Source organism: Ciona robusta, chromosome 10 (genome assembly GCF_009617815.1).
Source record: "Ciona robusta chromosome 10, ASM961781v2".
Classification (NCBI taxonomy): Eukaryota; Metazoa; Chordata; class Ascidiacea; order Phlebobranchia; family Cionidae; genus Ciona; species Ciona robusta.
Window position 1 is genome coordinate 6,724,466 of NC_143244.1, and position 25,955 is coordinate 6,750,420.

At 34.1% G+C, this 25,955-nt stretch overlaps 4 protein-coding genes across 5 annotated transcripts; 3 read left to right on the forward strand and 1 right to left on the reverse strand.

Moving 5' to 3' along the window:
• The first annotated feature begins 62 nt into the window (after positions 1-62).
• On the forward strand, positions 63-9,831 carry LOC149730256 (small G protein signaling modulator 3 homolog). Its single transcript, XM_089886269.1, has 21 exons — positions 63-306; positions 666-732; positions 1,180-1,286; positions 1,604-1,705; positions 2,127-2,308; positions 2,576-2,645; positions 3,035-3,230; positions 4,068-4,213; positions 4,571-4,666; positions 5,045-5,143; positions 5,429-5,483; positions 5,824-5,957; positions 6,417-6,572; positions 6,858-6,962; positions 7,340-7,398; positions 7,657-7,821; positions 7,941-7,989; positions 8,244-8,329; positions 8,524-8,707; positions 9,033-9,130; positions 9,188-9,831. Exons 1-20 carry the CDS (start codon positions 217-219, stop codon positions 9,102-9,104), a joined length of 2,220 nt encoding a protein of 739 aa, XP_089742395.1. The 5' UTR covers positions 63-216; the 3' UTR covers positions 9,105-9,130; positions 9,188-9,831.
• Positions 9,832-9,942: 111 nt separating this feature from the next.
• Positions 9,943-15,529, forward strand: LOC149730257 (BRCA1-associated protein-like). Its single transcript, XM_089886279.1, has 12 exons — positions 9,943-10,127; positions 10,339-10,434; positions 10,750-10,890; positions 11,200-11,384; positions 11,571-11,686; positions 12,094-12,336; positions 12,615-12,842; positions 13,148-13,362; positions 13,433-13,530; positions 13,897-14,049; positions 14,492-14,620; positions 14,910-15,529. The coding sequence occupies exons 1-12, from the start codon at positions 10,055-10,057 to the stop codon at positions 15,141-15,143; spliced, it is 1,911 nt and encodes a 636-aa protein (XP_089742405.1). The 5' UTR covers positions 9,943-10,054; the 3' UTR covers positions 15,144-15,529.
• A 378-nt stretch (positions 15,530-15,907) lies between these two features.
• On the forward strand, positions 15,908-20,891 carry LOC149730258 (general transcription factor 3C polypeptide 5-like). 2 transcript variants are annotated; one of them, XM_089886288.1, is made up of 12 exons: positions 15,908-16,023; positions 16,199-16,342; positions 16,699-16,805; positions 17,068-17,166; positions 17,332-17,556; positions 17,840-18,005; positions 18,266-18,473; positions 18,933-19,099; positions 19,267-19,326; positions 19,470-19,612; positions 19,778-19,932; positions 20,207-20,891. In XM_089886288.1, the coding sequence occupies exons 2-12, from the start codon at positions 16,211-16,213 to the stop codon at positions 20,401-20,403; spliced, it is 1,659 nt and encodes a 552-aa protein (XP_089742414.1). In that variant the 5' UTR covers positions 15,908-16,023; positions 16,199-16,210; the 3' UTR covers positions 20,404-20,891. The 2 variants fall into 2 exon arrangements, with proteins under 2 accessions (XP_089742414.1, XP_089742415.1); XM_089886289.1 differs by having other exon boundaries at positions 19,778-19,929.
• On the reverse strand, positions 20,174-25,880 carry LOC149730259 (negative elongation factor B-like). Its single transcript, XM_089886283.1, has 14 exons — positions 25,684-25,880; positions 25,072-25,274; positions 24,649-24,792; positions 24,300-24,414; positions 23,989-24,110; positions 23,534-23,682; positions 23,174-23,276; positions 22,844-22,918; positions 22,401-22,589; positions 22,025-22,092; positions 21,704-21,810; positions 21,403-21,538; positions 20,795-20,903; positions 20,174-20,533 (listed from the first exon to the last, which is right to left on the reverse strand). The coding sequence occupies exons 1-14, from the start codon at positions 25,835-25,837 to the stop codon at positions 20,390-20,392; spliced, it is 1,818 nt and encodes a 605-aa protein (XP_089742409.1). The 5' UTR covers positions 25,838-25,880; the 3' UTR covers positions 20,174-20,389.
• Positions 25,881-25,955: the final 75 nt, after the last annotated feature.

Here is a 25,955-nt window from a genome sequence, read left to right on the forward strand (position 1 = left end):
TCTATGTCCGAACAAGAGAGAAAAAATGAGAGAATTCTTCTGTACGAAAAAGGCATCATCCGCTGATGTCTATGATTTAGTATTCGTCTTTACATCAACGCGACAGGACGTAAAGTTATTGTTAAAAGTATAGTTTGATCTGCTTACGAAACTTTACCGGTAAGATTAAGGTTTTGATTTGGGCGGAAAAAGGAGTATTTCTGTCCATGGTAAAATATGGATACGAAGCCATCACCCGGGGAGCCTTTCTCAGCGTTGATATCTTCAATGAAACCTGGTCAGAAAATGATTGAAAAACTTTTAGAGGTAAGTTGCTTCATGCTCACTGTCAAGTCGAGTTGTAATGTGTATATGTTTGAGTTTGGCTGTTTATATATTATACAGGGCTAGTGAAGGGTCTTCCCCTCAACCCTATTTGCTAACCCCTATAACCACTTACTACTAACCCCTATAACCACTAACACTTTCCACCATCCTATTCTGCTATGTACCAGAAGATTCTTCACTAGTGCCTATTATACAATAGACAGACGTTGTGTATTCATACACCTCATGCTCACTTGCAAGTTATAACATTGGGTGTCTTCTTATACACCAGATACACATGGCATGTGCATTATAAAATACCCCATAGCTCATGCTCACTGCCATGTTATATTACACAGGTTGACAAATCATTTGATCAGTTGGAATATTATTACGATGAGTTTGGTTTCCGTGTTGTAGAAGAAGGTGAGTGAATATATTAATAGAACTCCAATAAGCTATCTTTGACTTTGTAAGTCCAGTTACCTGTATTTTCGCTTTTGTAAACTCTTCCGTTCGCCATTATCGCGACCGAAGAGTAAAAATTAATTTCATTCATCCATTTAACCAAGTGCTTCTGTACCTTGTGTGCCACAATCATAGTTGCCTAACATGGGTATCCAGGGTATGCATGCATGACCTTGAAATAATATGGTAACATTTTAGAATAATCTGGGTACACACAGTAACATGTTAATTGGTAACACAGCACAATTAAAGGGTATAACATAGCTTATGCTTATGGCCTAAAGAGCACTCTGGTTTTCTAAAAGATATGATTTGACAAAATTAAATGTGAACCACTTTTCGGCCCCCATTAATGTACCTACAAGCTACAGTATATATATATATCTTGTTTCTTATGATTGACAGATGGAGCCGAACCAAAAAGCAACAAATTGTTGGGAGTTCCCCTTCATGTTGATCCACATCATAAACTACAATGGGAAGCTCATCTTGAGTTCACTTTAAACTCCTCTGTGAGTTTGTTCTTTATTGTATCATGTTTATACAAATAGTTTTATTTACCTAACAAAATAACATTTGAAAAACAATGGATGAATATAGCATATTTATTTTCATGACTGGCAACCACACTTGGTATACCATATATTATGGGTGTTCTGTTCCTTAAACCTCGTGAATATCTTTTGGCTTGTCTACTAGTGCTTTAAAATAGATGTTTGTTAAAAACACTTTTCCTCCACAATATGGGTTGTGTTGTAGCAATCACCTGTTTTATAATAACTGTCGTTTCCCTGCCATGTGAGGTTAAATAAGTTATTCATATTTTCAGGTTGAAGATTTTTGTTGGGACAATATGAAAACTTCGCTTCCGCGATCGGCAAAGTTGAACCAACTTGTAGCTGAGGGGATTCCCCATCATATTAGACCACAGGTGATTTGTTTGCTTAAATAATTGCTCTCTAGCGCTACACAGTGGTGTTAAAGTGCCTTTTTTATTATCATATATTATATTGTAGAAAGTAGTTAACTACAGGAACCATCTTATCTATAGAGCAAGTTTTATTTGTGTGTTAGTGTTTTAATTGTGCATTTGGTTGGTGTTATTTAAACAAATATTCACCAACTGCTTTAGATTACATTATTCCTGATGGCAAACTATTTATCTCTGCACTATTTCAAATGTTGTTACGTTGTTTTCTTTTTTTGGTAATCTTGGTATTTCAAATGTAGTTATTTCAAAACCTATTTCAAATGTAATTACAATGTTGTTTTGTTTCTTAAAATTGGTTTGAACTGTATTTTAACCTAAGACCATGGTATGTATATGTAGATCTCTTACTTTTGATTGACAGGTTTGGATGCGTTTATGCGGAGCAGTTGAAAAGAAGCACGCAAGTAAAGTTACTTACGATGAAATAATACGAGCGAGTGAATGTGTGAATACGGCTTCATGTTTGGAAATAGAAAAAGATCTTCTGCGTACGATGCCAAGCAACGCTTGCTTCTCGTCACCTGACAGCCCAGGAATAGATAAGTAAGTTTTGTTTGTTAATGATATTTGAGTGAAAGTATGCAAATTAACTGCAGGGTAAAAGTAACTGTAATAAGAATCTAACCCTAATCTGGTGCTCATAGAGTTGAACGATTCTTGTGTAAAGAAATACAGTAAGTATTTGTGCTACGAAAAAGGTTTTATTTAAATAAGAGACAAACCATGCTATTTAGGTAAAAAAATATATCTTTTATTATACAAGCAACTTTATTTCCCAGTTATTTTAGTTATTTTAAATATTTGTCTCAGATTGCGTCGTATTTTACGAGGATTAACGTGGTTTTACCCGGATAATGGATATTGTCAAGGAACGGGAATGGTAAGTGGTTGCTCAAATGTTGATTATTATTATTTTAAACTTTGAAATTTAAAGTAAATTTAGATTAAAGTGTTTACTAAATATTTAGAGGGGTCGTCTGAATCTTATATTTATGTGTATTTACTATTTACATGTTTCTTTTTTATTTGTTTATTTTAATATTATTAACAATATCGTCAACATCTCTCATTTTTTGTTGTTTGTTTTATAAATACCATTAATGTGAACCATATAGATGGAATAATTAAACACGTTGTTCTTATTATTAACATTATTTTGCTCTGTGTAAAAGCTGGCCATCTTTTGATTTTCATGAAAAATAAGGATTTTCTTACAAAAAAAATATACGTAATACATATATTTTATTAACATTATCATAACCCATGCAGATAGCTGGTCATCTTCTTCTCTTCATGGAAGAAGAGGACACTTTCTGGATGTTGTGTTCCATCATTGAAGATCTTCTGCCCTCATCATATTATCGATACAACTTATGCGGGGTTCATGCTGACCAACGAGTGCTACGACAATTACTCGCGCAATTTGCCCCACACGTGGATAAACTACTTTCTGAACATGATATAGGTTCGTAGTTTTTAAATAATCTTTTAATGGCTTATCTGGTTTGGGGTGACAGTTTTAAAATACAGTCACACTCATAGTTGTTAAACATAAGGTACCTTATTGATTAATGGGGTAAATGCAATATACTTTGACTCTGATTGTTTGTATGTTTGTATAAGCCAAGACAGTTAGCACCAAAAAAATGTATATATATTAAGTTATTAATTATTATAAATATTAAAGCCCAGCACAATTTTATTGTACGTTTAAATCCAATAAACATAATAACCAACATTTAATGAAAAGAAACCATGAAAATATGAAATGGCTGAATATAACACCAACGGTTAAGCTGGGATAATTTAATTATCAATCATTGTTCATATTGTTGGCACTTCTTTGTTTAGCTGAACCATATTTAATTTCAATTCATGTTCACACAAGGCTTTATAATCGCTCTGTGCATTGTGATCACACTTGTCGAAGAATTGTCAAAAACTACCGTTTGTAAAGTGCAAACAAAAACTCAAGTCTTACAGTTCAAATACAAAGCATTCTGAACTTGTGTATTTACAATTCACACATACCGGGGTACTGAGGATACACAATGGTGACAGCGCCAAAACCTGTAACGTCTGGGTTAGAAACAGGCTTGCTAACCATTGTGCTACTGTGGTGGACAAGTTAACTATATAATAAAGTAATTACTTACTCTTAATGTACACACCATGTTTGCAATCCATAGGCACTGTTTAAAATAATATAAAATACCATGGTAAAATACCGTGGGCATCTTAAGAAGTAGTTTCTAAGCTTCTAATATACACACCATGTTTCTAACAACATAAACTTCCATAGAGCTATCTTTAATATCCTTACACTGGTTCATCACATTGTTTGCTGGAGTTCTTCACATCAAGGTGTTATTGAGGGTGTGGGATCTCTTCTTTCTCCAAGGATCCGTAGTTTTGTTTAAAGTTTGCATCGGGATGTTGTTGTTAAAGGTGAGTTGTGTGAATAAGCAACATGTTTTGATAAAGAAAGGTTAGTTTTATAAAAAGCGTCACAATTTTAAAAATTAGCGTTGGTGTTTTAAAAAGCTTCACGTTTTATTAAAATAAGCATTAAATTTTTTTTATAAAGTGAATGTCACATTTTTTTTATCGAAATCTGGGGTGAAATTATGAATGTACCATTGTCTTAAAAGCTCGAAATCCCGTTAAAGCCATGCACTAATAATGTCATTAAGCAGAAAGGCGCTTGAGAATTTGTTCCTAGTAATTATCTTTTTTTCTATGAACATGTACCACCACAAACCTATACGTGCTCAATTAATAAAACTCCCCTGTTATATTACCAAGGATGACTTATTGAGTGACGTTGACAACTCAGCAGAAATATTCAACATTTTATCCGACACACCTTCTCTGGTTGATGATGCTTCGGTGCTCATCGAAGTAAGTTGTGTGTTTATTGAGCAGTAGTGGCGGTGGCCCTATAGATCTTTTTTGTCTAATATGTCTTGACTGAAATTCAAATTATTAATTTATAATCATTGGTTATTCAAGTTTATTGAGCACGTAATGGCAGTAGAACCTTTTTTATCAAACAGTTATTCTTTGCTTTGTTAGTTTTAACAAACAATGTCTTATATCTCTGTTTTAAATTTTATATAGGTAATGTTCATGAATTTTGAAATAAATTGCATATTTATATTTACCCCATATATGTGTATGTATACAACTATCCCTGCCTCCCCTGCATTTCAGCAAGGTTTGGCCCATATGACAGCAATCGCTTACTGTCATTGTGAATTTCATGTTAATGTTATTTAGAAATCAGAAAGAAGTGCTGGTTCCCTCACCCAAGTAGTACTCGATGCTCACAGAAGAAAACATGAAGCTTATTTATTCAGTGAACAAAATAACCATGAGGTGAATATGCTATGTGTTTGTTGAATGTAAATTGCTTTATCCACGAGTTACTATATATGTAACTTTGGGGGGATTGTTTTTTCTGTATAGCTGACAATTTAGACAGCCCTTTAGTGACCACTGGGTTGGAGCAATTGCCATAAAGTGCTTTGCACAAGAACGCACATGCCCACAAAGGTAGCAGAATCGAGCCTTGAACCCATATCCTCCGGTCTAGAAGGTCTAACACTTTATAATTCGAATATTATGGCAAAAATCAACACATTATGGTTTCATATTTTCCAGGTACCACGGAAACAAATGATAAGAAGAAGGTCAATGATTGGGAAGATTATTTCAGGTTTGTTTGTTATTTCTATGATTTGGTTTAGTTATCACAATATTTTAAACAAATAATTTTTTTTAATCGTTCAAAGCACCTATTTTGGATATTTTTTAATCAGAAAAGTTTAAATTTTTACTTTTTTTTTTGTTGCCTTAGTTTTTATAAACGGACCATTCATATGTATAGTCATTTAATAGCAGGGTAAAGACCGGTTTGAGATTTAAAACTTGGGTGCTGAAACATCTTGTTTCACAAAATTGGTTGGCTTCTAAGAATCTAAGTATGCCATTCCCAGCACCCCCAACATTAAGGATATACGTACCCAACAACAACAACAACAACCATTCAAACACAGGTTCTTCTGTGGACGAACAATTTGAAAACCTAAAAGCGAAAAACATCAAACAAACGGAGATGGTTTCGAACTTAAAACAAGCGATTCAAAATATTATTCAACATTTTCAAAACATGGAGAAACCACAAGACATGGTTCGTATTCTTTATATTCGGGTGTATTTTTTAACTCACATGATATTTTTACATATTTTAAATGTAATCAATCTGTTAAATGAATAAATTTATTTGTCCTCGCGAGGCAACGACAGTTGTTATAACACAGGTGTTCTGTTTCATACACCTCGTTCCCGCTTACAAGTTACCACGTATGTAACTTTTTTATCCTCGCATGGCGTGGCAACGACAGTCGTTATAAAACGGTTGTTCTGTTTCTACACCACGTGCTTGCTTACAAGTTACCACGTATGTAACTTATTTATCCTCGCATGGCGGGGCAACGACAGTCATTATAAAATGGTTGTTCTGTTTCATACACCACGTGCCTACCTGATAGTTACCCATATGTATCTTTGACATTTATGCATTAAATCTTTTATACCCACACACCCTGTGTCTTTTGCATAGTTTTTGCTAACCCCTTTAAACTCCTAGAATGTTCATCCTGATTATTCAAGTGAAAGCCACAAACACGACCACGTGGATTACCTTAACGTTACGCAACAACGTCGACAACGAGGGAAAGCTTTGCTCAACTTTGAACGAAACGACGACGATGAACTCGGTTTTAGGAAGAATGACATCATAACTGTATGTGTGATGTCATATTTGTGTGTTGTGATGTCACAACTGCATTTTATGTTAGGAGCGTACCAATAATAAAGTACTGTGGGATAAGATGGTTATCATTACCTTATAATATCCCATGTTTTCTGATCAGGTTTTTAACAATTACCAACTCTCTCTTACATGACCCATATTACCCCACCCTACTATATATATAATAATTTAATATTGCAGATAATGAGTATGAGTTTTAGATTACCGACTTAAAACACCTTTACCCCCATTATTACATACCATTACCAACCATAGATAATCAGCATGAAGGATGAACATTGCTGGGTTGGTGAGTTAAATGGATTGCAAGGTTGGTTTCCCGCTAAGTTTGTTGAACTGCTCGATGAAAGAAGCAAAACTGTGAGTATCTCATGCTCGCTGTCGATCAGTGTTTTGTTGACTGACTTTATATTGTGAATTTTCGCACTTGTAAACCATGGTAAAACTTGTTGATGTTCTGTTAGTGACATGAGACCCAAACATTTAAAACAGGGGTGTCAACATATGTTTAAGGTTTTAGCTCATTAGCTTTTTATCCAAAATGGGTTTATATGTTTGTGGGCTGTTGAGTGTAGCTGCATTATAACAATGTTCCTACAGATTTAAAAAAAGAATGTATTAGACTTATGACACAAAAAAGTGTTAGACTTATAAAGCATACAGTGGTACAATAATATTAGCATATTATAATAATGCATAGTACAATGTTGTAATTGCTCACATTAATTTATCCACAGTACAGCAAAGCTGGGGATGGTAGTGTCAACAAAACCATTATAGATCTTGTGCGGGGGGTGTAAGTGTTTCTTTGTTTGTTTGTTATATTATATTTATGTGCTGTGGGGTAAGATGGATACAGTCAGCACCTGAGTCCTATATATATATATCTTGAATGGCTTACAATGATATTTTAAATTTGTGTGGATACAGTTCAGTTATATATTGGTTGATTTGGTCATTTATATCCTGGTAGGTCGGAACTAAACTTTTTGTTGCCAATGGTATGACCCTTCGGTGAGCCTTGAACCCCCAACCCCTGACACTTCTGTTGCAGATTTTGTCCAGCATTGGCAGCAATATTTGAACATGGTTTGCGGAGACCTGTGTTGTTGGGAAGTGCTTGCCACCCATGGCAGTTTATTGAAGAAGCTGCAACTCATGAAGTGGAAAAAGATTTCGATTCAGTTTTCTCACGTTTGGTGCTTTGTAAAACTTTCCGGTAAGTTGTGTGTTGTTTAACCTGAAAGTTATGATATTCAAAATTTAAACCTAATTTTTTATGTTTTTATTGAAAAAGTCTCATATCTGCCCCTTTAAAATATTTAATATTTATTTCAGACTTGATGATGAAGGTAAAGTTTTAGCACCAGAGGAACTTTTATATAAGGTGAACTTGTTTGCTTGAATACAAAGTTTAATTTAAAATATCTTATGTTGATTTTTTTCTTCATCAACATTGTTTACACCACATTCGAAGCCTGTTCAGCGTTTATATCGTACATGTTCGGAAATAAGAAGCTTGATTTTGAATATTTAATGTATGACTGGCAATTTAAACAGACCATATTGGGTTACCATGTTTGGTGCCTTTTAAACAGTTATGTTATACATACAGTATAATCATTCACGTTTATATCGCAGTGCATACAAGCAGTGAACATGTCACACAACAACGCACACGCACAGATGGATGTTAAACTACGTTCACTTATTTGCTATGGTCTTAAGTAAGCATTGTGTGTTTACAAATAAAGTTGTCCAGTTCTATGCCACATTGGTTTGCTCGTAGAAAAAATATTTATCTACAAATTTACATATGTGGTTACTCGTAAGCCAACTGTCGTTGCCCCTCCACGCGAGGATAAATACCCAAGAAAAATGCACGTTTTTTATTCAACCTTTATATATATATAACTTACAGTGAGCAAGTATTACACTTATGGTTGGAAGCATTATGTTCGTCTACCCCTGTAGTGAGGAAGTGGTATCACCCATGGTCATTCCTACTATCACCAGGGTGGGTTCAAATTAAATGCGAGCTTCGTGTTTTATCAAAGTTTACATTCTATTTACCACCGGACCATGAGCTTCCAAAAACTAAAGCGGTAAGTGGATATTTTGTTATGGGTAGGGTTATTCATTGTTATTTAATATTTATAAACACAATTCAAACAACCGTAATAAATTCAACGAATCTGACCCTGATCTGGTAGAGCTGAACGATTCTTGTGTAAATGAATACAGTAAGGATCTGGTGCTACAGAAACGTAACAGACAAATTCTAAATTTGAATAAGAGACTGACGATGCCATTTAAGCGAAATATATGGTTGATTAAAGTGTGAAACTGCATTTATTCAGTGAAACACATTATTGTAAACCATATTTCCATACTATGACTACCAATAATGATTATTGTTACTTTGTTTAGTCACGTGAAACATTAAAGGAGGGAGTTCGTGATATGTTGGTTAAACATCATCTGTTTAGTTGGGATCTATAATTGTGATGTCATAATGATGTCATTCCTTATAATGTCATTCATTGTGATGTCATTATTTATATCATGATGTCATACAATTTATGTTATAATGTCATGCATATTGTGATGTCATTTTTATGATTTTTTTCATATTATGATGCAATATATATATTATAATATCATTTATATAATGACATACCCAGAAGAAGTTATTTATATAATTTACGAACCGGTACCCTGTTAGTTATTTATCCACAACATCGGTATAGTGTTTGTTATTTATTATAAGAACTATGTTTGCACAAAGTTGTTTATATTTGTATTTAGTTCTAAGTTTTGTAAATTGTTTAACGCTTGTTTTAAAAATCATGTTTACAGAATCCCTTATACACAGAAACTTAGATTTTGTGATCTTTAATTTTATAATTTTAATATTTTTTTAATGAATGTGATGTTTATGTTGGCATTGTTGTTCCATTGTTTGTGTTTATTATATCACAAAGGTTTTATACTTACATTTCAAAAAATTATGTCGTTTTATTTTTTCTTGAACTTTAAATATTTTCAAAGATTCCAAAATTTAGTTTTGTTTGTTGTAATATATTTGCCAAATATTGTGTGTAAGTTGTAGTTGAATGTATTTGCACAGCACTAGTTATGTAGAATACGGTGCAATGAAACTTCCGAATATTGTTTTGATTGTTGTAGACGGTATGTGCATTAATAAATAACATTCTTAGAAAAAAAAGGGGGGTAATTTTTTACGTCTTGGACATTTTTGTGTCTGCCTTATTTTGTCCGTGTCTCGTATGCGAGAGAGAGGTGAGAAAAACACTAACTGCAGGGTAGGACATAAAATGCTAACATAATTACTAAGGTTTGTTTTCATTTTCCATTTGTTGTTAAACGTAAGAAATATTAGATTATTATAAATGCGAACCAGCATTTAAAAAAGCGATTTGTTTGAATAAATGAAAATTTCTCTGGTCCACATTCGGCTTAGCATCGCTGCAGGTCACTCACTACCTGACGTTTCTTTTAAAGGTAAAATGTTTATTACATTTTATCAAAAAAACGCTTTATGTTGGTTTTAACAGTCATGCATTTTAAATTATTGCTATTTATTCCACTGCTGTTGTATTGGTTAAAGCACAAGGGTTAGATGTTTCGTTTAATGAGCGGCAAATACCCCTAACACCTTTGTCTTACTATGAACTTTGTTATCAAGATAATAAATAAATTAAAACATTTCCAGCTGCTTGTATAAACAGTGACGGTTCGTTAAAGGAAGATTTTTTATCGGTAGAAGATGAACATGTTGAAACATCATTGAACAATGTTTCTCCTATGAGTAAGTTGCAATCTGGTGAACTAACAGCAATCTTTTGTGTGCGGAACAGCAAAATTTTGGGTCTTAAAATGTTCCTGATAGTATGATACTCACTGTCTAATTTTATTTAAAAAAAAGTTGTGACAAAAGTTATTTTTAAAAATTTCTTAAGTTTTGTGCTGTGGTAAACAGTCTAAAAAAAAGTACACAAACGCCCACAATTGTAGCAGCGTTGAGGCTTGAACCCATACCCTTTAACCTGAGGTCACACCTCACACGTATCAAACTGCTACACAGGGCAGAGGGCTTGACATTAATTTACCCCTCATTAAACAGAACCATGTAAATGGAGCACGAAGATTGCAGATAAAATAACGTTTGATGGACTTGATGAGAACGACAGACATGAGTTGTTGATTAAATTGAAAGGACAACGATATTATCGACAATTGACGATCACAACACATGATAATACAGGTGATGATTGTTGTTTTAATGGAATTTGAGTTTAGATCAAAAATCTTTTACGTATATTGCTTTCGGATAAGATAGATAGGCCATCGTTAGCTAACAATATCTCATATTTTATGATCGTGTTTTCACTGTTTTGTACAATTAACAGCACTCTCTTAGGGTCTGGAATATACAGTAATTAAGATACCATAACTACGATGTTTCTATAGATTTTAACATATATTATGCATGGCAGTAACCGTATGTATGCATTTATATATTTAAAAATATATTTAATCAAAGTTTTATAAAACAATCATATATAATTTAAAGAATTGACGATGTCGCAAAACGAAACTGGAGCAAGTTGTTCAAGTGAAGGAAACATAAAATCTGTTGTTGGTGTTGATGGGGGAAAAGTAAGTGAAGATACAAAGAATACCAAAGTTGCATCAAAGAAAAAAAAGCAAAAACCAAACAAACAAACAAATGATGAGCAACGTATGAATGAGAATGAGGTGAAATTATTTCTAGAGTCATTTTTTATGAATCTAAAAGTATTTGGAAAATGTAGTTATAAATCCGAAACGGCAATTTATTTATTGTGGTAATATAAAATTTATTACATTTAAAACGCATTTTAGATTTAAATTTATTAGAAAATATTGTTGTATTTTATACACAATATTTAATTTGATTGACAGGCTGAAGCATTGTCAAATCAGAAAGCTCGACATTCGTCGGAAAATATTTTCCCTTTCCACAGTGGAAATCCAGCAGTTGATGTTACGAATGGGGTCGTGCATCTTTATAAATCAAAGTAAGTATCTCTGGATGGTGGATTTATAAAATTTAAGGGGTTGCGAGAATATAATATGTTTTACTTGTTGAATTTTTTACACTTACAAGAATAAGTTGCTTTTATGATTGGGAAATCTATGGGTTGATGCAACTCTTGCAAAAAAATTCAAGACCTATTATATAACTTATAATATGCGACAACAGCATATAGTAGGGGGGGATGAAACACATTTCCTTTCCCTTCTTTTGTCTCATTTGGTAGTAAACAAAGAACATTCAAAGAGTTATAAAACCTTATCCTCACGAATCCCGTATGCCTTTCTTAATCGATTCAAACACGATCTAGATATTTGGATATTATGTGCGAGTGCCAAAGGTCCTTTCTTCCCCCACCCTACTACATATTCATATTATTTATTTGTACAGTTACAAAGTTGTAGCAGAAGAACCTTTCACACACCCTGACACAAACACTTTGTGTATGCTGGCTGTGCCTGCTTCTATAGATGCTCATGGTATACTGGAGTTCACGGCTCCGTTTATTAACGTTATACGAAGAATAAGAATTATTCGCGACCGAACTCCAAGTCAATACATGGTGTTGTTGCTGTTTTGTACAAGTCAAGACGCTTGCAACTTCTATTTCAACTTTAATAATCAACATTTCAGGTGAAATTTTTGGCTTGAAATGACTGAAAGTAGTTATTTATACTCGTGTGGTGGGTGATGGTAGTTGTTTTAACTTGGGTGTTCTGTTTTCAAATCAATCAAACATAACATGGAACATAGAAATTGAGAAAAACATTAATAATCAAACAATTGTTTTAGTGATACTTTTAGAAGTTTAAAAGTCATCGTTAACATAAAAATCTTATTAATGTAAATAGTACGTATAATATATATATATGTGAAATTAAATGTAGCCAACAAGTTTTTTATATTTTTAGCTCTTTAATACCTGAAGAGATTTGTCACCTTGCGTTTGTGGCTTCTGTTGAAGCGACGTCTGTTTACGATGAAACGAATGGTGGGTTCATTCCGTTATCGAACTCTACAGAACTACCTGACTGCATGGTTTGTTTGGAGAGAATGGATGAATCAGTGCAAGGCGTGCTCACCATATTATGCAACCATTCGTTCCATGCTTCGTGTTTAAGACAGTGGGAAGACCAATGGTATGAAGGAATGTACCTGCTCTACCCTCGCAAAGCCCGAAAATTAGTTGTTATAACACGGGTGTTCTGTTTCATACACCTCGTGGTCGTTTACGGGTTACCAAGTATGTGTAACTTTGTAGGTAACTTTTTTATATTGTATGGCTGACATTTTAGACAAGCCATTAGTGACCACTGGGTTGGAGTAATTGCCGTTAAGTGACTCTTGCCAAATGACACATACATCTTCAATGGTAGCAGCGACGAGCCTTGAACTCATAATTTGTGTTTCATATTCTGCATATTTATGGAATATTTATCAACAGTTGCCCTGTGTGCCGATACGTTCAAACACCTCATGCGCAGTCGAACAACAAATGCATGGTGTGTGGGAGTGTGGAAGATTTATGGATATGTCTTGTGTGTGGCAACGTTGGTTGTGGGAGATATACGTCGGAACACGCACAACAACATTACATTGAAACGCAACATAATTATGCGATGGCACTCAGCGATAATCGGGTATGGGATTATGCTGGGGGTAAGTTGGTCGAGTTGATAATCGTTGTACCTCATGCTCGCTGTCGAGTCGGTAATCATTAACATTATAGATTACTTTGTTCATCGTTTGTTCCAAAACAAGGAAGATGGAAAGTTAGTTGAGAAAGGAGGGGAGCACGAGGATAAAGTAGAAGGGATGCAACTTGAGGTGAGTGACGACGTGTTTCGTATTTTCAGGGCTATTTCTTTCCTTGTACATTTTTAAAACTGTCCAAATTTGCTGCCTTATCCCAATTGTTCCAATTAACCCTGGTTGGATTGCACATGGAAATGTCTTCAATGTAAAAGTAATGTTTACCTGTATGTATTGTGAGCAACATGTACATTTTAGGGGGAAATTGGGCTAAATCTTTGTACCTCTAACAAGGACCTCACCCATATTGATTAGAAACGCAATGACGGGTGTATGAAACAGAACACCCGTCTTAAAACAATTGTTTATATTAAGGCTGACTTGAAAATCTGTGTTTTTGCACCTAACTGAAAACTGATTAAATGTTATCTTTATTTACAGTGTATGTATCTATTGACAAGCCAGCTTGAATCTCAGCGTAAATACTGGGAAGATGAGGTGAATAAAGCTGAAGTCCAAGGTGTCAAGAAATATGAGGAGATAAATAAACAACTTGAAACTACAATGATGGAATGTAAGGGGTTGGGAAAAAAGGTTGGTTTGTTTATTTTATATATAAATTTAAACTATAATTTGTAATGGAGTTTTATCTGTATGAAGGACATGCCCTGTTGCAGAGCAATGGCAGTCATTATAACACGGATGTTCTGTTTCATATACCTAGTGTTCGCTTACTGGTTTCACTTATGTAACTTTTTGAGTGATTATTTTTTTATACGGTTGGCAATCTAGTCAACCTATTAGCGAAGTTTGCCATTAGTTTAAATTATATTATAATTTAAAGGGAACAGTTTTATAATTGGTGTACAGATAGTCGTCGTTGAATTGAATAGACAATTGCAATTTTTTCGTTCAAAATCGTGCCGCTAAGGTAACTCGTAAGCTAACACGAGGTGTATGAAAAAGACACGCGTGATAAGAACTATCCTTACCCCGCCACGTGAGGATAAATTGATTTTATTCATTTTTTCTAAAGGTTAAGGATTTGGAAAAAGAGAAGCAAAGTTTGAAACATCGCAACCAACAGTTAAGCAACAAGTTTACAGAAACTCTTGCTGATCTTTCTAATGAAAGGGAACTTAATAAAAGTTTAGTTCATAATCAGGTGCGTTTATGGAGGTGGTGTTATCATGGCTGTGACCATACTAATGCAGTTTTTTAAAGATTTTTATTTTTTATAATTTATGGGTGACAATTTGGACAACCCATTATTGACCACAGGGTTGGAGCAAATTAAATATCTTGTTCAGGGACGCACGTCTAAACAACAAGCTTTGAACCATTTATGTTCTAGGATGTTTGTATAGACTTATATCATGCAGGTTGTTTTTTCTTAGTATGTCATATAACCTGAGACTGGCGTCCTATATATATATAAGATATTTATGTTTTAGGATGTTTGGAAATCCAAAGTTATCGCGTTGGAAGAACAAAGTTTGAAACAAAAGAAAGAAATCGATGATTTACGTGAAGAACTTCGTGATGTCATGTTTTATATCCAAGCGAGTCAAACTATCGAGAAAGAAGGAGGAGGGATGCGAGAGGACATCAGGGGAGGACAGATCCTCGTGGGTCCGGGAACCTCCAGTGGAGGAGACCAGAAGAAGAGAGGAAAGAAAAAAAGATGATATTTCCTGATGGAAAAAAGATGATATTTAAATCGTGAAAAAAGATAATGGTTGCCTTGAATGGAATATATATTTGGATACTAAGAAATTATTATAAATCAATTAGTATTATTAATATATAATATTGAGCATTGTAAATTTATTGTTTTATGAAATTAGAAATGAATGCTTCTGGTAAAATAATTACTTTTGTTGTACCACTGTTCTTTAGCAAAAGAGCTTTTTTTATTCCTTTATGTCCTTGGTAGCAATACCATTATATTGTAGGTCTTTACCCACAGTACTATTATTATATTGTATTCTTGAACCTGCTTGCTTTAATATTCATGTTATAAACCATGAAAGCAGCTTTTTTAATTACAGTGAATAAAAAAAACACTTATTTATTTTTGCATGACAAACAAACGACCTTATCCTGGCGTGATGGGAAAACAACACGTTTGTAACTTTGGGGGTGGTTGTTTCTGTCTGGCTGAGAGTTTTGCCAACCTATTAGTGAACGCTGGGTTGGAGCAATTGTGGTTTAGTGTCTTGCCCAAAGACACATGCACCCACAATGGTAGCAGCGCCGAGCCTTGAACCCATTACTTCTGGGTTAGAGGTGTCGCTCCAACCACTATGTCAGGCGTAACATTAAGTGTCTTGACAAAGAACAGAATGGCAGCAACACCGAGTTTGAACTCGCTTGCTCCGTTTACAGTGAGCTTGTCAAAATAATCACAAATTAGTTATTCTGTTATTGTGTTGCTTAAATATAAAAGTATAATCCCCATTTATAAAACCCCCTAACCAAGATAATCTTTACAGCATAGAAATCTGAATAAAAACGTGATTTTTGCACAGCATTTAGCAGAAGAATTTATTCAAGTAATACCGCGTGGTAAGTTTTACATTTAATGTTAAACGTTATGTAAAGACCGTTTTAGTTGTACACAACGTTTTTACATAAAATTCGTTTTTATTTGTGGCCTTGTGGGTGTAGTGTATCTACGTACTTTGGCGTTAGCCATTAGCCTATAAAGATAATATTGTTTAACACATGTTTGTCATTACAGATAAAGTTCAAGATGGAAAATAAAATAAATCTGAAATCCAAGTTTGATCAAAACACAAGTTTTGTTTGCGTAGAATACCCTGGAAAAGTACAGAGCGTACAAAACATGCTACAAACACTTGGTGGATTGGATAACGTTACAAAGGTACTAGCATATATTCCAACGGTGTAAATAAAATGTTAATTCATTGAAATATGAATCATAGTTTGTGTCCTGCACTTTAGCACAATTGGGTAACGTGCTTATCTAAAACTTACGTATTTAGTAACTTCTAAGCTGGCACAAGGTGTATGAAACAGATCACTCATATAACGACCGTTACTGCCTGCCACGTGAAGATAAAACGAATTACATTTTTCATTTATTCATTCATCTGTCACTCAATTCGTTATAATGCGTTGGGTAAAAAGTTTCAAAAAATTTCTAAATACACAACTTTACCCAAACATTTATAACATTAAGCATTTGTTCCAGCTTTATATGATGAAATATATTCCCAGGTTTATAGAGACTCCACTCAAAGATTGGATTTAAGATACAGACCAGGAGACCCCAGTTGTAAGCCTGTGTGTGCAGACTATGTTAAAACTACGGCAGTGTTGATGAAGTAAGAATCATTTACATATACCCCTACAGTGTCAACTTTGTTTACATATACCCTTGCAGTGTTAATTTTGTTTACATATACCTCTGAAGTGCAACAGTGATTTGCATTAATATTACAATTTTTAGTAAGAATGTTATCAAGTGACCTGTGAAATATGTTCTTGCTATTTTTTTGTGTTTTAATTGCACAGGCTTGCTTAATAATATTTATAAAATCAACAATATATAATATATATTTTATTAATATTGATAAATTTTTTCAGAGTTTTAAAATATCGCAAGAAGAAAACAGAAGGTGACAACAGTAAACCAGATTTCAGATATCGACAATCAATATGTGGGATTGTAAAAGGAGCTTACAGGTTATTGTGATTGTGGTTCGTTATGTATTTAGTGTAGTTGGATATTTTTATATTTTGATAAATATTTTTTATTGTTAATATAAAAAAACATATATAATTTGCAAAAACAAACTTTAAAATTTTGTTTTTTCAACTCTGTTTCTATATATAAATTTTTATTTCCAGATTCAAAACTCTCTGCGATTTCCAGTTTATGTCGTTGAAACGCAGCAAAGTGGTCAACAGCAATATGATAAACCTCGTGCCTTCACTTTGTTGTCTTCAAGTTGATTTTGAAGATAAATTCTTCAAACAGGAGGCCTCGTTATTCCTCCCACCCCCTACTTTTAGTAGAATAGACATGGTGCAGGAATACAACTGGAGGAAAGAAACAACGTCTCTTGCTAATAAGTATGTAATACCAAAGTGTGTGGAATGCACAGTAGGTGAAGTAAAACCAAGCACTCTGGACTTTGATTAAGACATTATTTTTAACTAGAACATCCTTGCTTCAAGCCTCAACACTGCTACCATTGTGGGTGTGAAAATCACCCACAAAGTTACATATGTGGTAACTCCTAAGCGAGCATCAGTTGTATGAAACAGAACACTGTGTTGTAACGACTGTCGTTGTCTCTAAAATATATCAACACCCAGTGATCACAAAATACATAACAAAATATTTCATCAACAGACGAGGTAATTCTGTCATCGGTGTTTCACGTAAAAGTCGACCACACGATGGCATCTGCATTAAATTTAACGACGATGTCCCGTCAACTTACCTACCACGAGCGTTCGATGCTTATAAGAAATATTTTGGTGACGATAAAGAAGGTTACAGATCGAAGCTAATACAGGTTGGAAAGTTTGTTTTGTATACATATATAGTTGGATTTCTTTGTCATATATTTTTTGGTTCTGCTTGTGTGTATGGACACCTAACAGCAGAATGAGAACTATTTTGGCCCAAAACTGGAATGCTCAAATAAAACTTACTTTCAAACATTTCTAGTTATTCAGCAATAATTATTTAAAAAAAAAAATAGGAATTATTTATAAATACATATATATATATTATATTTGTAAAAAAAAACTAATTTTTAATATTTTTCTCAAGTTGTTCAGTGATCGCCCTGTTTGGTCCAAAAACGCAATTCTCGCCAAAATGAATTTGAATTTCGTCTCTTTGAAAGTTTTGTTGCCGACTGTCGCTTACTATTACATCACTGGTCCATGGCGATCGCTATGGGTGAGATATGGTTTTGACCCGCGTGAAGCTCCAGAAGCCAAAGTTTATCAACTGCTGGATTTCAGGCTAAGACAAGGTGAGCTTTTGTTGGTTGGATTTGAATATGGGAATATAATGTTTCTGCTTGTTATAAATCTGTAATTGAGTTTTAGTATTTTTTTCTAATTTTTTATTATAAATCGATTGAGATTTTTTAGTAATTTCCAATGTGATCTTAAAAAAGCAACATTACTGTTTGTTACTGCTAGGCATGTAACAAAATTAAAAGAGATCTTCTGATAATTTTCGGGGTATGCAATGAATGTGTTGTCCAAAGATACATAACGAATGAATGTAACTTATTTATCCTCACATAGCGGGGCAACTACAGTCGTTATAATAGGTGTTCTGTTTCTACGCTTTGTGCCTGCTTACAAGTTACTACGCATGTAACTTATTATAAATTCCTGGATATGCCCCACGTTAGCAGCATTAAGCCTTGAACCCGTACCCTCGAGTTTAAACTCAACCTCTAACCCTCACACCCCAATTACAGGTATGAACACCCCGTTTATCCCCGTCAAAGCGAAACGAAGCACTTTTCATTACAAACTTCCTAACATGTCATTGAAATGGAGGGGAAGTGGTGGAGGGGTGAAAACTTTATTCAATAGTGATGGAGAAACGTCGAAAGATTCTTCATTTAGTGAACTCAAACCAAATGTAATTATAATTTGTTTTTGAAAGGAAATTTAGAAGAAAAAAATGAAAAAGGACTATTTTGTCTGTATGTTTGACAGTTTAGACAACCCATTAATGGCGTATTGGCGTACAACTGAAAAATTAAATAAAATGAAACAGCTTATCATGATCTTATATATGTTATTTAGGATTCCGTTTACATTTACGAGCCAGGAGTTTTACCCGCGTACAGACAAATGTTTTATCAAGTAAGTGACAACAACAAAAAACTCTTTTTGAATAAAAAAATTATATTTTTTTATTTATTTTAAATTTTATTATTTTTTTGAACATTTTGTTAAAATCATGTTTTTATGTGGTGTATGGGATTACTTATACACACACTGCTTAGGCTTGCGATATCAAATTACCGGAAGTCGAACAATTGATATCTCGTCAACCACCAGGAGAGCTAAAGTGCACCGAGAAAGATGGTTGGTTTGTGCCTGGCACGGCACATGAGGTCCGAAACTCTCTCTCTAAAGATATTTTCAAGTAAGAGAAAAAAGTGTTGGACTGGAGACTTACTACATAAATAAAGATAACTTGCTTTATCCTCGCATGGTGAGGCAACGACATTTGGTATAAACGGATGTTCTGCTTCATATACTCTGCGAAAAGTTTAATTTTGGTCGATAAAAATTATAAATAATTTTTTAGAACAATCTCCACTATGAAGTACGGGAGCGAGGGAGGGGACGCAGATATCGACATCATGTTTGCGCGTAAATCAAAGACACGGGCATCTGGTAGAAACCGGATGATGTTTCGAAGCAATATTGATGCAGATGTTTCCTCTGAAGCTGTTTCAGGTGGTTAGTTCAGTTTTATTGATTATGTTTTGGTGTGTTACAGTGGGTAGCGAAACTGTAGGTAGTTCAGGAGTTCAAGACTCGGTGCTGCTACCATTTGTGGACGAATGTGTACTTGGGCCTCCAAAAAAATCAATCAATTTATTGACAAAATAGTTAAACACTGCCTGTGCTAAAAAACGGGTTTTGCAGTTTTTTATTCAGTAATCTTATTATAGTGACTAAATACAAATATTTGTGAATGTTTTGTTTGATCAATTTATTTCAAATCATCCAGACACGAGAACAGAAGAAGAAGAAGAAACATGGAGCAGATCTTCATCAACAGAAGATGAAGAGGAGGAAGAAGATGAAGAGGAGGAAGAAGATGTTGTGGATGAAGATGATTTATTCGAGGAGCAACAAAGTCCGGAGGAGATGATCATTGAAACTGCATCTTTGCTTGCCGACATCTCAAGATCTAGTGATGTTTGATGATTGTCGCTACTCCAAGGATGTTGCTCGCCGAAGTGGGATCAGCGGGCTCAGATGGTGCCGCACTACTTTGCAGCGAAGATACTTTGGTTTTAAGTTTCTGATGGAGTTGGATCAAAACTTCAGCAGCCTGTGATACAACATGAATGGTCAACTAAATACAATGTAGTGGTTTGTAAACTACGTGGTAGGATGGGGTAAGATGGGACATGTTTTGTTTTATTTTCGTCCCATTTGGTAGTAAACAAACAATATTTAATTATATACCTATATCTTTACAACTCTAAAAGACCGTTGTTAAGTGTTTCAATTTTTTTTTGTTGCATTATTAAAGAGATATGAAACAACAATAGCTTGTGGGTATGGAAGGTATAGAAAATATTTTACTTACTTTTTTACCCTTTGGTTCAAGTTTGGTGATCAATATTTTCAATCTTTCTGCTGGAAGTTTGTGGCAAACGTTTATTACGAGTCGTAATATTTGTCGATGTTGTGTCTCTCTGTGATGTCATAGAAGATATTGTTATGTAAGTTATATAAACAAACACTGATTTATATTTAAAAAACTTTAAAATGTTTATTTTATTCTGTAAGGTGGGGTCTACCATCTAGAACACACTGAGGCAATTTATATTATAGACACTCAATAATGGAGATTCTATAAGGGTTCTATAAGACAGTTTATAGAAATTCCATTCTGCAGATTCTACTCTATATGGGTGAGGTCTTCAGAAGGGCACATTCTGTAAGGTGGGGTCTACCATCTAGAACACAACACACTGAGGCAATTTATATTATAGACACTCAATAATGGAGATTCTATAAGGGTTCTATAAGACAGTTTATAGAAATTCCATTATGCAGATTCTACTCTATATGGGTGAGGTCTTCAGAAGGGCACACCCGAGACCTGGGATGTAGGTTTATTACCCTAACACCAAGGGTGCTACGATCTAGACCCGGCTGAATAGTTTGTAGACACTCCATAATTACACTTACTTGAGTGATTTTGTAACCACCAACAATTTATTGAACAACGCTTGACACAAATTATCGTCAGCCACAAGTTCAGGGTGTGCGGTGAAGGATGTGGTTAACGCGTGTAGAAACACATTGTCCATCGAACATTCTTTACCTGGTCAATACATGCGTGTTATATAGTAAGTTGGGGCAAGATAGCCTATGCTTTTATTCTCAATTAGTGTTCCTTTTGGTAGTAAACAAATAGTTACTTACGGTAGTCTTCTTACCACACAGTACTATACCATATTGTTAATGCTTGTGGTAATAAAAATCTTACCCAATATTGGCAGAACTTGTATAAGCTGTGTTTTCCTTTTATTTTTCACCAAATGCAAAGTAAACCACATCAATATGATTCGACAAAGTTGATCTTTCTCAATGTGCCTGTGCAGTAAATATGGTTAAACGGGTCCATAACATTATATACTGTTGATTTTGGCCTGTGCAGTAAATATGGCTAAACGGGTGCATAACATTATATACTGTTGATTTTGGCTAACAAGCGTTTCGAAATCCTACTCGGGTCGTTTTATCAGGGTTACTAGTAGAGTAGTAGGTAATTAATATGTTTAAACATATGATGTACTCATGTACATACTTGTGTATGTAGTTGATCGCTGTTGAAGATGTTTCTTTATCATTGCTTTCATCTCCTATGTCAGCTGCCTGTGGGGGAATAGTGTAAATACATTGTTTGTGAAGGGGGTGGGTTTATTCAATTAAGGATCAGTGGCAACACTTTTATTCCAAGGCTTTATAAAGTGGTAATGAAATGGGTTAACTGTAAGAGCAGGTTTGTATATAATTTTTTTTGCAATTTTTAAGGATAAATTGTTTTTATAAAAAATTTTAATTGGAAAATCTAGGGGTTGCGTTTGCGTGTATGAAACAGAACTTATATTTTAACGACTATTGTTGCCTGCCAAGTGAGAATAAGCAATATACTCATTCTAACTTCAATGTAAAACTCCTACCTTTTTAGGTTTTGATTTCTTTTTACTTTGATCATCATCCGGTGTTGTGACATCACAATCCGCGACACTTTTCCTCAGATTTTTCACTTTGTTTCTCAACAAAACCGATTGTTCACAAACTCCAATACAAACCATGCAAGGAATAAATTTGTTTGAAATATCAACGTCAACTTTTGGCTCCTTAAAGATCTGGTAAAAATATTTTTGGGTAATTATGACAGAAATATATAAAACTATTCTGTTATTTCTGCTTTCAGGCTTAATGGACATATAGACTTTTGTACCAATGTTATAAATATTCTTAGGTATAAAAACATGCATTTTTCACATTTTATAGGCTACTAAATAAAGAGCCAAAAAGTCTGCAGTTTGTACAAAAAATTGCATAGAACCATTAATTAAAAACATAAATGCAGAAAAATAAATTACCAATAACTTCCCACCTGTTTATTGATAATATCCCACGCTGACTGCCCAAGTTTCAACATTCGGATCAACAACATTAACTCCGTGCTCTCCTATCAATATATATTTTCAATATAAGATTTAACAGGTTCGTGCCATGGCATAAAGCTACATGTTGCTACCATTGTGGGCATATGTGTCTTTGGGCAAGACACTAACGGCAATTGCTCCAACCCTCACTAATGGCTTGTCGGGATTTTCAGCCATACAGAAAATAAATATTCATCCACAAAGTTATATGCGTGTTAACTCATAAGCGATCATGTGTATAAAACAGAACACTCATAAACAAATCGAAACCAACTGACCCTTGGTAAAGTCTCCTTAACAGTTAGTTCATGAATAATCTTCATTACACTCCATAACATTGTGTTTACTGCAAATGGGTCGCACAGGATCATTGACAAGTCACTACAAAACATAACAATCGTTAAACAAACAATATTCATACTAATGAGTAAAATTTAAATTAACATTGCACATTTAAGCTACCACACTAGACTACAAATACTTGTTTTAAAGATTTAAATTTTGAGGTATATTGACAAAGTAACATACTTAGTAACTTGTAAGCTGGCACGAGGTTTATGAAACACAACACAAATGTTATAGTGAATGTTGTTTTCCTGCCACACAAGGACAAATAAGTTCCATTCATTCCAACTCACCCTAACACCTGTTCATGTCCTTTTCTTACATTATCTAGAAACCCTTGTAACTCCCTTGCCCGTTTAACATCAACATAATGCTCCCGTATACAAGCGTCCAAACACCATGTGAATTTATAACATGGGTCAACTGTACAAACTTCTGTAACCTACCATGAAAATAATTTAATTTAGAAATAAAAAATATTTGAATATTCTTTTCGTTTATGGTGAAAAGCGTAAGTAGGATTAGAGGTAAGGGGATAAATAAGTCCTTTGGTAAAAACAATAAGTATATATAGAGGCACCAAACAAAGTAGACATGCATACCATGAAAATTTCTAACAAATAAAGTTTGTCTTACCCTACAGTACTATACTTTTATTCTGCGACAATTATTTTACTATGTCATAATAATATGTTGAATAGATGAACAATATAAATGTCACAATAGGTGATTATGACATCAAAATCACCTCAAGATCATGCAGTGACATCAGCATCTCAGATCTTAACGAACAATAATGAACGTTGTGAGTTTTAAGGAATAATGTTCGAAGAAACTGAAGTACCATGTCGTATAAACGGATGTTTTTACCTAGAAAGTTATTTAAAAGGTGTTTTAATTTTGGTAGTTTGGATTTTTGTTACAATGATGTATAATAGTAAAGTTTAGTTTTAGCGAAAATCAACGATTTTGACAAAGATTCGGCTTTGCTAAATGCTAATGATTGGGCAAAAAATCCTATTTTTTGCGGATTTGGCAAAAAAGAAATTTAAATCTTACCGATCATCTCAGTAAGCGTCTTAACTACATGACCTTGCCTTCGAGATTTTGGTGACGAAGTAAAAAAGTTGTTTCCCTCAAGACATTCCCCGTCCAACAAAACGACTTCCTTTTCCTTTAAATATATTTGTTTGTTTAAGTTAATTTTGTATTTTTGTATAATGTTAATGTTTAATATCGTTACAAAACTTTTGTTATTAGCATTTAAAGTTTTAGAATATTAATCCCCAAATTATTGTAAAAGTTCTGTTTTTGGTTAAAATATTATTTTTACCATCAAAAAATATTAATAATAAATTGGAAAAAATATTAAAATGCATCAAAGTTTGAATAAGATTCCAAACTTCACCTTAATATAACGTGTCAGTAAAGGAAGAACTTCATCGCCGAATATGGTTTGATTTTTCTGCCATATTTGTCTTTTTACTTGGATTGGACACGCGCTGTATAAACTCTTGTCTTTAGTGAGAACAGAAATATATTTCTCTGGCACCTGGAAGTTAAACATAACATAAAATTTATTCAAATATGCTTTCACATTGCAATAACTTTAATTTATCAAAAACAGAAGACTTTGTTCAATACTTATAGGTGTCCTCAGGCAACTTATTTAATGGGTATTACTCCAACCCAGTGGTCATTAAACTAGGTTGTAGCACCCTGGGCGTGTGGGTAATGGGCCCTATGGCCTAATTCTCTGGTGTGCTTCGCTGTAAGATCTTAGGTATATTATATATAGAAATGAACGGACAGAATTCCCAATATACATTACTTTTGGTAAATGCTTGAGCAAACACATGGACACAGGTACAAGCGAATCAATCTTTATCACTGGAAAACTTTTTTCAAGGATTGCATTTAATTTCTCTGAAGAATCTTTTTCTTTTGATATTTCAGTGATTCTGTTCAACAGATGATCACGCAGCACTTCGAAAACAGATTGGTGAAAATCCAATCTCTTTAAATCGTGAAGGTCTGATGGAAATAAGAAGATAATCTTATAAACTATTCTTGCAGAGGTTAAGTAGTTGTATAGTGTCAAACTCAAACACATATTATGTTGTTAAACTTGTGTATATAGAAAGAAACTGTGTTTTGTTCAAATAGAAATGTAATGCCCATGTAGAATACTTGTTACTTTAGTAAAATCACTTTTTACTCTTTAAAGTGGGACTCGATCCCTGGATAACCCAGTTGAACACTAAATTAATATAATACTTGTACTTCAATGGAATTACGTCCAATGTCGTGGCTTAGTGGTTTAGGCGCTTGCATCGTAACCGAACCCGTACGGAGTTCGAGGCTCGACGCTGGTACTGATTAGCGTGTGTGTCCTTGAGCGAGCCGCTTAACGCTAGCTCCAACACAGTCATCACATAATTACCTAATAATGGCAGAGCCGGTTGTAACGATGGCAACAAAATGCTGTTCTCCTGTTGAAATTCTTCGATTGCGCCCAGCGGGTCAGTTGTGTTAGTTAATGCTTCTTGCAAAAAGCTTTTGCCAGCAATTCCCATGTCTTCAAGCGCTTGTGCCATAACTTATTACTTGGTATTTATTACTATTTATGACAAACTAAGTAGAAATAAAGCAAGTTTAAATTGTCTAAGTTTTGTTTTGTTTTCATTCAACCAGTCATGCGTAACGTCACGTGTG